The sequence below is a fragment of the Ceratosolen solmsi genome, unplaced genomic scaffold (assembly GCF_000503995.2).
Source record: "Ceratosolen solmsi marchali unplaced genomic scaffold, CerSol_1.0 scaffold9, whole genome shotgun sequence".
Classification (NCBI taxonomy): Eukaryota; Metazoa; Arthropoda; class Insecta; order Hymenoptera; family Agaonidae; genus Ceratosolen; species Ceratosolen solmsi.
This window is the reverse complement of record NW_011948452.1, coordinates 562,035-576,807: the sequence shown is the minus strand read 5'-3', so window position 1 is coordinate 576,807 and position 14,773 is coordinate 562,035. Positions and strand designations below refer to the sequence as shown.

The window sequence follows — 14,773 nt, the reverse complement described above, 5'->3', positions numbered from 1 at the left end:
GATAATTAATTATATGGCTTTACATAAAATTCACACATAAATATATATTTAACATTTGAGAAATTTATTTAAATTAAATATGTATATACATAAGATTAATCTCTACGTATGTATTTCAGTGAAAAATTATGCAATTTCATAATTTATAAAGAAGGGAGTGATTTATTTGAATTTTCTATAATTGAAAAAAGTATGTAAATATTTAGAAACAAAAAACTTATAAAACATTAAAAAAGTACATTTAAAAATACTTGCTTCAATTATAAATAAACAATTGAAATATTATATTATACCATTAATAATAATAATTGATTCAATTAAATTCCAATATTTGCATTTAATTACTTTAATTAAATAGTATATAAATGTAGATAACAAATTGAAAATATATGTTAAATGAATTATTTGTATGAATGGATACAGACCATAAAACTTTATAAAAATTTAATATAAAAGAGGTTTATCAATTAGCCCCTTGAATTGTTAAAGATCATTTTAGTTATTTCCATTCTTGCAAAAATTATGATTATCTATTGCCGATATTGTGGAAAGCGTTAAGTTTTAGTATCAATGAACAGCGTTGAAAAAGGAAGATTTTATAGATGGCAGGTTTTTATAGATGGAAGGTTATAGATGGCAGCCTATATTCTTATAAAACAGATGATTTTGCGCGTTTCTTGGCGGCGACGGCGCTGTGTCTGCTCATCGTAGAAAATCTGTCAAAAGTGCATGAAAGAGCAAGAGAGGCGATTTCATAGAGCGATGTTAGATTACCCTCGATAGCGGCCTTGCAAGGCTATAGTGGAAATAGGAATTAAGAGAATTGTAAAAACCAACAGGCAATAATATACGTACGACTTACTAACAGACTTTTTTGAGAAACATAACCCCTCAAGGATACTACTACCGAGGAAAGGGAAAGATAAGAAATTTCCTGAGTGCGTTTCTCTTATTCACTGGACACCAGTATGTGATAACAACCTGATTGCGGTAATTTGTGTTTGCATTTGTGTCTCTGCTCGCACTCATTGATCATCAGGCTTTAGTATTCTATAATAGAGAAAACGATACAACTATGAAGAGGGTCGAAACCGGGTTACTCTACTTTCTCTGCCTGGCAATGATTTTCGTGTCATTCTGTTATCCTATAGGTACGTAACAAAGGTCCGTAAATCTCTATCTCTGAATTGTTTATATGCGATCCTTTACACAGATAATATCTGTTTCTCCTATTGCCACTTTTTTTTATCTTTCTCTTCCTTATTATTATGAATTGATGCAGCTTCAAGAAGTACTTGTACTTAGGAGCTATATGAACCAACAACCATAAAATTGTTCTAATTTGTAGAAAGATATCAATTATGATCTTTTGTTCTTGGCACAATTGAAGCAATTAACTATTGTAATTAATTATATGAATATTGTTTTATTACAAATAAAATATTATAGTTATTTTTTCGATTATATATCTTCATTCAATTATTAATTATTTAGTTACTTCACATCTTCTCCGTTTTTTTATTTATCGACAGACTTTTCCTTCTTTTTTCACAATCAGATCTTATTAACCACTTTGCTTACGCTTTCTTTGTCGATGTACAGTATGATTCTTTCATTTTCTTACTACATCTGTTGTTTATTTATCTTCAAAATTAAACATTCAACAAATTTTTTACTATATACTATTCTTATAAATTTAAAGAATTAATTCCTACGCGAGGAGTAAGACTATAGGTAGTATCTGATAAAACTTATATATCTCTCAATATTTGTAAAGAATAGTTTATTCTTTTTTTGTTCATATTTTATTTTATTCATTGAATTTAGTACTTATTTATTATTTTATGAGCAATTCTTACTTTTTAAACATTACTTTTAAAATGTTCTCCGCTCGTCTATTTTTTTTGTTCATAAATATTTGTATTAATGTTTAATTACTATGTTATTGTTTTATAGAAATGCTTATTTTTTACATTTTCATACCCTTCATTTAACAATTTAATAGTAATGTCCATATAGTTTATATTTTCTTTATTATAATTAACTTAGTTAATCATTATTGCCATTACATTCTGTATTTTTCTCACAGAACTCTTCATTTATTCATTGTACATTTATTGTACGTTTTATAATATTTATATTTTTATATTTTATAACATTTTTATATCTAATTTTCATATATACTTATGCATATATATTTCGTTAAAGTACCATCCAAAATATGTTTGAAAACGAAATTTTTATTACAAGTTTAACAGCTTCAAAAAGCAATGATATTTCCATTAATTAAAAAGCAAAAACAAATAACAAATTGTTTCCCTTCAACTATACAATATAATAAAAATCTTAAACAAGAGTATATTTGTCAAAAATATTTTTAACAATTCTTCCTCTCTTTAAAATTTGATCTTATTGAAAATAGAGAATAAATTAAAAACTCGAAAGCCAAAGTGAAACGTTTTCTCTTTATATTGAAAAGATTAGTCAAGAATTTTATTTTTAACCTTCCCGTTTACAATTTTTTTTTCACAATTCTTTCCTCTTAGTACTTAATCAGCTTCTCCTGTTAAGTATTGTGATTATGTAAAATTGTTTCCACCATTAGAGAACGAACTTGCATCTCAAGTAACGACAATGATCCACTTCCGGCTTGTTATTTTTACCTGATTTTTTCTATTGCTTAGGTTTGTCATGTTCATCAATGTATTTCATGTCAATATAAAGAAATATGTTGTGTTATTATAAAAATATTATTGGAAAACAATACTAGTACGAGATTTACGAATCAATAAGAAAAAAAATAATACAAATGATTTTTTTGATCAAGAGTTTTAGGTTCGTACTTTTTCAATTGAAGATAAAAATTACACAAAATAAAAAAAATTAATTATGAAAAATATATAGTAATGTTGTAATAAATATAGATGAACTCATTTTTAAAACTCAATATTTGTGTTAAAAAAACTAAAAAATAAAGAAGAACTACAAAATTATTCTATTAACTATTCGTTGCCTTAACTTTAGTAATCTTAGTAATTTATTATACTATATGTTATTAGACAATGTTGATATGATATTCTGTTTTATTTATTTTTAATGGATCATATAAAAACATAAATATATTATTAGCTATTTATATTTAATTTTTTCATTTACATTTATGTTTATTATTCCTACGCCAGTGATTCTTATGTATAACAAATTTTCAATAAATATAAACAAAATTTAATTAAAAATATTGCTACTAAAGTTTAAAAAAGAAGAGTGACATTGCTATTCGATATTCATAACAACATTTTTTACATTTATATCGAATTATTTTTATTAGCTTCGACGAATTATTCATGTTATTATCAAAAAATATTTTCCTTGGTTATTTTCAAGAAAATACAAAGGGTCTGTTTCTTGTTTCTTCTTTTTATTACTTTGTAATTCATAAGCAGAATAATGTATTATGAGTTAGTATATGAGCTTGGTTCTAATCAATAAGAAAAGATTGATTAAAGTAGTGGTAAAGAAAAAAATATATCAATAACTTATAAAATGATCAATTATTTTAGTTTGTTATCTGTAAATGCGCTGAGTAGATAAAATTATATTTAAATTATATTAGTACAATATATAGTAATAGGAATTATCAATTTTTTGGTCAACGCAAACATTATGGAGATATTATAAAGTATGAAATGTAGAAACTCCTGTATTTGAAATATTAGAAATAATTATATTTTGACGTTCAAACTGTTAATATAATAAGTGATAATCAAAGAATATTGAATATAAAATTTGAAAAAGATATCGGTTAAATTATAAATCATAATAACTAATATTTGTATAACAAATGTTAATATTAATGATCTATTTAGAATTGTAAATAATGTTTCCAATTTAAGTAATAGTCATATAGATTATGTTGTACGTGTGAGCTTAGTTTCAATTTTATTTTAAAAATATCTAAATTTTCTTAAATTTAAAATATAATATGCTATGTGTAAAATTACTTAATATTCTAAGTTTCATCTAAATATATACAAAATTAATAAAAAAAATTTAAGTATGCATACTCATTATTTTACGATGTTATAACTTTTTAAGTCATTAAAAATTTTTTTTAAATTAAATTTTTATAATTTTGTATACATCATATAATTAAAAGAAATAAAAAAATTCATTTTGACAATTCATTACTGAAAATTAAAAAATAATTTTTACAAATATATAAAATACGAAACATTTATTTTAATATTTAATTTGGTTACGGTGTTGTATTTTTTTCAATATTTCAATAAGTATTTTTTTTTAATTAGGCGTAACAAAAATTTCATACAAAAGAATATATTTAACAATTACATAAAAACTTTTTATCAAAGTTTTGTATTCAAATATGTCTATTTCTATTCATGATTAAATTTTAAATATTATTTAACAGAAAGTAGCATGTTTTGTATAATATTATATATATAAATGTATACACAAATGTAAATAAAAAACAAGTACATATTGCTCGCTTTAATATTATTCTTAAATGATTAATTTTTATCGTTAATAATTAATTAAATATTGTTCGGAAATCCAGTCATTCGGTGGTCGAAGGACCAAGATGGTTGGATTAGACCATGTCCCCCAGTTTACTGGTGAGAAAAGAGTGGTTAAGTGAAAAGGGTAATGCTTCAATTCAGTATTACAATTTCACAATTATGATTCAACGTTGATGATGAGAATCATTAAGATCTTGCCGTTCCTTGGTGGTTTTCACGAGGTGGTAGCATGCACTACATGTCGAGGTAGGAGGTCGTAAATCTCCGGATCCTCTTTAGTATAGTGCTACTTGGTGGTGTGTCTTGTCGCGAGTCTCCTCTTGATGTTATGTGGTGTGGAAGAGTGAAGCAGTGGTTCGATACCTAAAAGTGGCACCGATACGTATCAGATGGAATTTCATGGACTTCACCATCGCCTTCCATTTTCCTCCCATGTCAAACGTAGCAGGTGGATTGGATTCCCATTGAGCTGTCATTTGAGATAATTGTAGCTATCTGATGACGTTCGTGAGAAACTTGCGTGAACAGTTTTTGAGAGCAGTTTCCGCCACAATGAATGTTGCATCATCATCAGAGTACAATGTATGAGGAATGCCTCTGTTATCCGATAATCTTCAGTATGCCGATAAGAATCATTTGTTGTGTAGTCACTGACTACATTGATGTGTACCATAAATGTAGCAAAATACATAAATACACAAACCATGCCTTATGGACGTGAAATGCTGATCTCTCTTTGCTTCGTGCACTAGGGCACTATACGTAGGGGTCAGATGCAGTCCTATGCTGATCCCTCTCTGCTACCACTTCGTGCAATTGTACTGTTCGAGAATGTAGAAACTCCCAGCCCATTAGACATCTGGGAAACTCGAGATAAGAGTTAAAAAAAAAAGGCGAACTCTCGACTACTCGAGGAATAAACATTCAAACGCGCCTCGGATTAACTAAATCTAAACAATTCAGCAAAACTTCGAATATCAAAAGAAAATACAATTCATAAACACATCTGGCGAGAACAAGGTCCAAGTGCAAAAAGCCGTCATAAAACTAATGCTACGAAACATTTGACACGGCCTTGCCACAAAGCATCTATCGGCGACAGATCATAATACTTCTGGCATAATCAAGTCATAAAAATATAAGCAAAAACCAACTCGTCTTATATCCGAAAAAGGGATATTGAAGGCAACACTGCACGCATACGCTGTTGTCAAACCCAGCTACACGTGGCTCGGATAGTGAAGCGAGAACGTGTCAAAGAAGTCCCCCTCATGGTGGGGATGCAAGTAAGAATCAATTCGTTTGGAGACGCCCAGAAAGAGGCGCTCTGATTGGAAACGCCAAGAAGCAGGAAATTCATAAGGACCACGCGGTGGCCGAGAATGCCTTCAAGAAAGACGCCGGCAAGGCGCACGAGAGTCTCTTCTCACCAGAGAAGCCAGCAAGGCTGCTTCTCCAAAGGAACGCCAAATAACAAGGATGTAGACATACACAGTAAAGGCCGATTAAGAGGCTAAGCCTAGTCATATCCAACTCATAACAAGTGTAAGATAAGTGCAAATCAAATCATGCACTCGCAGCAGTGCAAGACAAAGAAAAAGGAACAAGTAAACAGTGGTGCACAAGGCACAACATAATCGCAATCTATAAGGAGCCGTTCGAGGCACAACCTGCAGACATCACTAGCTGCCTTCAAGAACACAAAATCTGCAGAACTCACAGGTAAAACGTAAACAATAAGATGTTCAACGTAAGCAATAAGACAATACCAAGACAAATTCAAGCTACTGCCACTTGTCACTGCACAAGGAAGCACGGGGGTTTACGACCTTTTTCTTCTACGTGAATAATACCACCACCACGTGCATTACATATAGAGGACCAGAAGGCTACGCCCTTCTATCTATACATGCAACGCACATTACAGCTCTGTGGCAATAGCAATACAAAACTCAAGAAACGAAGGCATTCAAGCATAAACTAAAAATCATTATAATACAACTAATGCAATTATCGCAATAAACTAAAACAAATACCAAATCTATTTATAATTGAATACATGCACTATCCTGTCCACTTGCCCGCAATCCTCCCTTCCACCATCTGGGAGTTTACACCTAACTCTAGATATTTGGCCCTCCTAGCCCGGTACTCTATTTTTAGACATGTACGTTATGCGTGAGGTTTGATATCGAGAGTGCGCCCTGGTACTATGCGTGAGGATCTATGTCAGTTCTTAGTTGCGGAGGTTGCTACCATCTCACACAAATTGACAGCGTATTCCTTCCGTGATGGCTCTACAGATAAGTTTTCAGCCACCGCTGACACCATCTCATCAGTCGGAGGGTGATGATGAACTGCTACTAGCTTGAGTTGATATCGTGAATTATTCTTCATGTAACAGTGTATGATATCGTTTGGTACAATTCAATTTTGTCTGCTCCTGCACTTGTAAATGTGGTAGTGCCCTAAGCAGTTTTAACAAAGGTGTCGTTTACTTACGAAATCCTTTCTTTAAAAAATTAATAGTTTGTTGAACCTTGGGCATACATCACACATCTTGTTGTGCCTTGAGCTTTCTTATCGACCTTGTAATTCAGTTTTTACTGGCAATTGATAAGCTTTCACCGATCTCATCGTCGGTGGATGAGACTGGACAGAGCTTCTTGAAGTCGTAGCTCGTTTTATGTTTTCTAGAGCCCTCACTCGAGACATTAAGAATGTTTTAAGTCGCTCTAACTTGAGGTAGAAATTGAAGTCGCCTAGTAAGTCTTTCCACTGCCCTCTTGTGCGCTGGGTGAGTGTTTGAGTAACTTGGTGGACGGTTATGCAGTCCCATGTATCAGTTTTGATGTCTAATAGACGCAACCTTTTTAATAGGTTATTTGCATCACTAATAAGATCTTCTATTAGCTCTTGTTGAGTTGGAGAGGAGTTGGTCGAGATGAGATTGGATTGACAGCCAGGAGTTCTCATATCGCTCTATTAGTGTTTCTCTTTCCAGTGCAAGAGAGCCATTTTGTAATGAAAACCCCACGATGACTTTTGTTGCCGAGCCTTCTAGTGATGCACGGAAGTAATGCAATTTTTGCACCTCACTGAGCATTTGGTTTTTCAAGATTATTAATTGAAATAGATCTCGGAATGTAGCACATACTAAATAATCGCCAGAAAATTTGGGAAGTAGAACATTTGGAAGACATGCCACTTCCCTTGATTGATTGCCTTGATTGATCATTGGCGATACGTTTTCCGACGATTTTGTTGTTCTTCGTGACTCATTTAATCCACGACGTAGTTTATTGATAATTCATTGCGATCATATTGGTCGAGTTCTACCCTTAGCGGGTTCTTGTCAAGTATTCATGATTGTTTACCACGGTCGGCTATATCAACTCAAGATAGTTGTGCTCCTTACGAAAGGCCTTGTCTAATTCCTCAACTTGTTCCTGTACGGCTAGGACTTCTTCAATGAATGTGTCCGAGTGAGACGAGGCAAGCCTTTTCGCTAGCGCCTTTATTGTAATTCGCTGTAATTCGATTCCACTGACTTTGAGCCTTCAAAAGTTCTGCTGGTGTGATAGGCACTTCAGGATTTGTATTTTCCTTCTTCTCGCGGTTTGGCATTTTCTCAATGATAAAGCAGTATACTAGAAGAAAAACAACGAAATACTTTCACCGATGAGAAGATTCGTTAGTACGTTGTGATGCAGCTATAGTGGTGCGTCTTTGTTGTGTAAATACTGAAGGGATGCACTAACTTTCATGTATCTGGTTCAAAGGACGAAATGTTGAAAAATCCAATCACCCTGTGATCGAAGTACCAAGATGGATGGATTAGACCATATCCAACAGTTTAATAATAGGAAAGTATGATATGCTAGGTCATAAATCTCCGATCCTGTTGATGTAGTGCGCTTGGTGGTGGGTTACTGCACTGAGAAGTGAGAGGTCGTAAATCTCTGGACACTCTTTAGTATAGTGCTACTTGATGGTGTCTAGTTGCGAGTCTTCTCTTGATTTTCTGTGGTGTGGAAGGGTGAAGCAATGGTTCGATACCTTAATGTGGCAATTGTTATCGAGTGCTATGGCACTTATTACTAATGAGTGCAATGGCACTGATTTTGATGCAGAGTGCAGTGACGTCTTGATACAGAATATAGTGACGTCTTGATACAGAATGTAGTGACCGGTATGTGCGCTTGAGCTCACTGCTTGTGGATATAGACTGAGAGAATACCCTCACACGATGCTTGAAGATTCCTTTATTCTTAGTCTTAGAGGTTGCTACTACATCACTTCTATGGTTCTCAAACAGTATTATAGTGGATCACAGTGTTGTTGATTTCTTCTTCCGACTCCTTTTCTAGTCGATGAGTTACTTGAATACATTTACAGCGTGTTCGCTCCGTGGTAATAGCAGTTAAATACGCACACGAAGCTGAAGGCGTGTTTATTCCATGGCGGTCCTGCTATGACATACCGTGATGAGTGACATGGCGTCTTCACTAAGAGAGCCTCTGTCTTCTGCAGCGTCCCCGGTAAGACAGCGAGAGACTTGTCGCGTGTTTGCTTTATATCCTTTATACAGTTTAGTTACCTAGCAACAATGGAAAGATGTTGCTATGCGGTAAACATTGCAGGACATTCGAGAGTAATACTCTAGAAGTTTTGAGAACTCCGGGAAAGCACAAAATAAACAAAATAAACAAAATATAATATATTACAATAAAAGTTTATAAAGTTTGTTAACGCTCTGGCTTAACCGTAATCAAGTTTCGCGTACATTTAATTTAATTTTCATTTTTAACTTATTTGCAAGAAAATAGATAAAAATAGATAAAGGAAATTATAATTGTGAATATAAATATACGATAAAAAATGTCTTGTTTAGAGATTTATCCATTTTACTAATTTGTTTAAAATTTTAATAACAGTGCAATACTACTGTACAACATGTATTCGCCGTTCCAACTTGTCTTACCAAGACCGGTTCGAAGGATAAAAATTGATGCCGTTGACAACTCCGAGATCACGGATGTAGTGTGATTGCGATGAAAGGTCACAAGTGGAAGGGATATTATAATAATTCAATATAAATATGGCTGGTGTACGCTGTTTATTCTGTTATTTATCCGTTTACAAGGCTTGACTAGTATTACTATTATTAATTATTGAAATAACTCTTGAGGTGGATTAATGCGTTGGCAGTGGCAAATCGTGCACTCGTCTATGCAGCGTGATGGTTTGAATATGAATGTAGAATGGCGCGAAGTGTGCTTCGTCGACACTCGCGCTGTTTGAATGAGCACGTGCGTAGTTGAGGTTACGATTGTTATGGAGAGCGACACAAGTAACTGGTGTTATTTGAGATATACTTGTATCGTAGCAAGCATACAGTACTCCTGATTTTGACGTACTGCAATAAATTCAGATAGAAATAAGAGTTTGAAGAACCTCGTGAAGGATACTGGTATGTGTTGCGTCTGCTATGAGCGGCGAATGGTGCGCTGCATAGATTTGTAAACGTCAGACTTTGAACTAAGGTGTGATATACAATTGCTCGATCGATAGATACCTAATCCTTTTTTTTTGTTTCACATATGCCTATACGCGAATTAATAGTTTGCGTCTTCAAAATCATTAAAGTGCATAATTGCTATAAATTTCGGCTTTAAAACAATGTATATTTACTTAGAATTAGGTAACAAATTTTAATATGAACTAGTATTTTATTTAAGTTTAACAGTTGCTTATTTTCACGCTTATTCATATTATAGTTCTTTCATTTGTTTTAATTTTTCAATATTAATTACGAAATTCAAATAAAGAAAAATATTTTTGCATAATATATGGCTATTATTTTTAAATTGAATAACTAATCTTTGTATGATTATTAGAACTTTATTACTAAAATACAATATAAACAAATGTTTTAAAAATATCCTAAAATTGCAAACCACGATAGTTTATTCAGATTTACACAGATAATTTATTGTTAAAGAATAAATTTATTAAAGTAAATTACAATGTTATTAATTTAATTGCAGACAAAAATTAAATTAAAAGATATATAAATAATTATTAATAAAGTAAGATTTATATATTATTTATGTTTAATTAATATTTAAATAATTAACCAATTTCATAAAGAGTTTGCTCTCATCAAAGTTGTTTAGAAGGAAGCTTTATTCGTATTTTGCATACTGGTTTCAAGAACTCGAGTATTAAAATGAATTGACAAGCATCTCTAACTTCAGATCACCATTGGAACTAAACAAATGCTGCTGTTCAAAATTAAATTAGAAATGCATCGGATGAATTCATATAGCTTTAAGGGAAATTGAATAGTAAAAGCTGTTTCTTTGAATTGTAACTTAGTAATAATTATGAAATAATATTTGAAGTGCCAAACAAAATAACTACAAGTAAATGAAAATTAATTAAACTATTTTATTAATTAGATTTATATCAACACAATTTAAAATTAATCCTTACTGAATATTTAGTTGTTTTAATTTTTATCCAATATATATATATTACTGAACATGTTATGAAAATTTAACCAATATTTTATAATTTTTCTTTTCAATTAATTTTCTAAAAGCTTTCTAATTTTCACATTATTTCAGCTGGAATTTTAATATTGAACATAATAACATTTTAATATTTTAATTTACGATACGCATGTATTATAGGTATACCATAATTTATGTTTTATTTTCTTATTTATGGAAACATACTTTTAATGATAAATAAATTAAAATTGTAATTTTAATCTTTCTAAAAAAATAGAATCTTGTGTCATTATTTAAGTTTCCAATTTAATGTTAATATTATATATGTAAATTAAAAAATTATTTTTTGATGTTAACAGATTTTATAAGAATTATATATTTCTGTATATTAAAAACTACAAATGAATATAAATTTAATTTAATAATAAATTTTATTTATGTGAGTGTGTAAATATAATTTATACTAAAAAAAGAATATTACAATTATCAAATATTTGTGAACAAAAAAATATTATTTAATATAATAGAATGATAAGTAACATTAAATTAATGTTATCTTATTTCAATTCAAATCTACCTTCTTTGATTTGTTAGACTCATTCATACTGAACAAAGCTCCAACTTACATTTTATTTAATAATTGCGATTCTTAACTAAATGATTCAGCCAATCATTCTTTCATTTTTAATACTCGTCTGAAATAATGTATATAATTACGAAAAGAATGTTCATTCTTTTTGTATACATATTTTGACTTTATATTTTTACCCATTATTGATATATTGTAATTATAAGATTATTAAACTGTTATTCCTAAGTTGTTTTTATATCGTTTCTTGATTCAATCAGCAATTGAAATACATTAAATAAATTTAAGAGGAGTAAACATAAGCTCTTTGTACATAAGTTGTTCGTAACTAGTTCTTATATATTTCTTTATTGCAATTACCTTTGTAATATATTTATAGTACAAAACAGTGGCCTATTATGACGTCTATTATATTGATTATATAAATATTAGGTAATTCAGATTAGACAATAAATCTAACTTAATATTATTTTGATTATTATTAAGATATATTTAATATATAAATTTAGTTGTCTTTATGAATTAACTTAAGGTTGAAATTATTTATATATAATTGTCTATCAATTTGAAAGTAATAAAAAAAACTTATTCCTTTTGTAAAACTATCCTTCATATTGAACTAATTATCTTTAAATTTCAAATCATGTAGAATAATAAGTAATATATTTATATGATAGATCATCAAAACAGATATGGACAGGATTGCAAACTTGACGTTGTAGATGATACGTGTGGATTTAATGGAAGATGCAAGCAGGAGAATGATAAGACTGGGGCAAAATGTACGTGTCAACAAGGATACATGTACATTAACCGTGAATGTAAAATGGTACAACGTAAGGCAACAACACTCATTACTGTTACATCAGATTCAATTCCAAATGAAACAGAAGAAGGTAACCAGTTTGAATTTTAAAACTTTAAGTAGTCACAAATCATTGAAAATATATAGTGTCATAATAGTAATTAAATAAAAATATTAAATATTATTTAATAATAATAATAATTATTATTTATTTAATGTTATCAATGAATTTATAATATCTGTTTGAAGTATAATATCTTTAGAATCTATCTACACTTATATGTATTTATTAAGCAGTCTTTTAATTTATTCTAATAATACCTAATTATTGTTTTTCGAATTGAGAGAACAATATCATGATGTATGATCAATCATTATGTGCAACAGCATAAATTATATATACTAAACTATAATGAGTTTAAATAAAAAAAATATTTAAAACAAATTTAATATCGAGTTTTAAATAAAATGTATAAATTATTACAATAATACATTCCATTAAAATAATTTCTAAATAAAAGATTAATTCAATCGAATTGAATGTCCTCTTATTCTTAAAATATCGTAGATATAAATAAAAATAATATATTGTAATATTTATTTCTAATCACTGATTTTTAATTAATAATCTAATTTCATTAAAAATTGTTTATCTTATATGATACTTTTTATCTTGTGATAGTTGATAAATCTTATACAAACAGATCATTAACTATTAGAGTATTCAAAATTATGTAAATATTCATATTGGTATTTTCATATTGGTAGAGTAGACCATTTTAATTCTTTAAATCTACATTACTATAAAGGGTATGAATACTTTTAAACAATGCATTTGTATAATTTTTTCTGTTGATTTATACAGATTAATAAATATTTATATTATCCCTTATGTATAATAGTATAAACAACCAATTACATCAAATATGACAGATTTTGGCACAATTACATTACATCACACAGTATTGATAATATTCTAACGTATTAAATGTGAACGTTGTGTTCAAATATTTAATTAAAATAATATTTTAATTTATGTAGATAATTATTTTAACCGTGATATATTTTGCTGCAACTTCAAATAATTTCAAACAGATATTAACAACTGTAAAATGAGAAAAATTTTTTCTAAATAACTATTGAAACTGATGATGTATATATATATTTAATTTTATACTTTTAGAGATTAGTTAATTTAATATTTATGTACCCTTTTTTTAACGCTATTTTTGTATAACTATACATTGAATTATCAATGATACAGCATAGATACGATAGAATTAAAATAAGTATATATTTTCTTTTGATTCGAATTGTGTAATATTTTTTATTCATTCTTTTTAATTATTTATAAAGTAAATATTCTTTATAAGTTAAAAAGATCTAATACACGTTATAATTTCTAATTATATAAAATTTTTAATGAATAAAATATTATGTTTAATTTATGCTTTTTCCAGGTAATTCCATAGCAGTTATCTTCCTTGTGCCGACTTGTCTCATTATAATCGCTGCTTTATCGTACTTCGGAGCACAACGATATAAGTGGGTACAGCGATTTCGGCAGTTTCATCAGAATCGTTATGGCAGTGTTCTAGTAACAAGGGGTGACAGCGATGACGATGATCCACCAATTGCGTAGAATTTCTGTGTGTACATTAAGAATGTAAACTAGCACTATGTGACAGATATTTTTTGCTGTGTCACGCCTTTGAAATTCTGAGAAAATAAAATGCATGGCAATTTATTATATCAAACAGGACACGGGTGAAAGTATTTCTGACATTATTTTGAAGCCATGGCTTATAATAGTCAAACAAGGGAAAGTTTGCGTACAGCAAAAAGGCCAAATGTAAAGGAGTTTCTGTGAGAGGCATAGTTTTCATGATGAAATAATATCGAGACTGTTTAAAATTTTAATAATTAAATTAAATTGTCTCGCATAAGTGGAAAGATTTTGTATAATTGTAAAAAAGAAAACTATTGCTTCCATAGTTACTTGCGTTATATTTATATACATCGATAGTAAACTAGTAAGCAAATATATAAATACAAATTAACTAGAAATTGCATTTAATATAACAGTGGAAAAGAATGCGCTAATGATATAATTTTTTAATAATTATTATTAAATAAACAGGTCAGTAGTTTGTTATAATGTTTATACGCTTTAAGAAAAATAATATGGTAATTAAATCATTAAATATTTTTAATATAGTGCCGGCAATCATAAGCAATTTATAAGCATCCAATTTTTACAATTGTAAGATAACAGTTTTAATTTAATTATGAGAATTATGATATGTATTATTTGATTATCAAT

The 14,773-nt window shown here is 29.4% G+C and overlaps 1 protein-coding gene across 1 annotated transcript; it reads left to right on the top strand.

Annotated features, from left to right (window-relative positions):
- The first annotated feature begins 637 nt into the window (after window positions 1-637).
- LOC105366661 (uncharacterized) lies at window positions 638-14,118 on the top strand. The gene is made up of 3 exons (XM_011505179.1): window positions 638-1,151; window positions 12,323-12,541; window positions 13,911-14,118. The coding sequence occupies exons 1-3, from the start codon at window positions 1,076-1,078 to the stop codon at window positions 14,090-14,092; spliced, it is 477 nt and encodes a 158-aa protein (XP_011503481.1). The 5' UTR covers window positions 638-1,075; the 3' UTR covers window positions 14,093-14,118.
- Window positions 14,119-14,773: the final 655 nt, after the last annotated feature.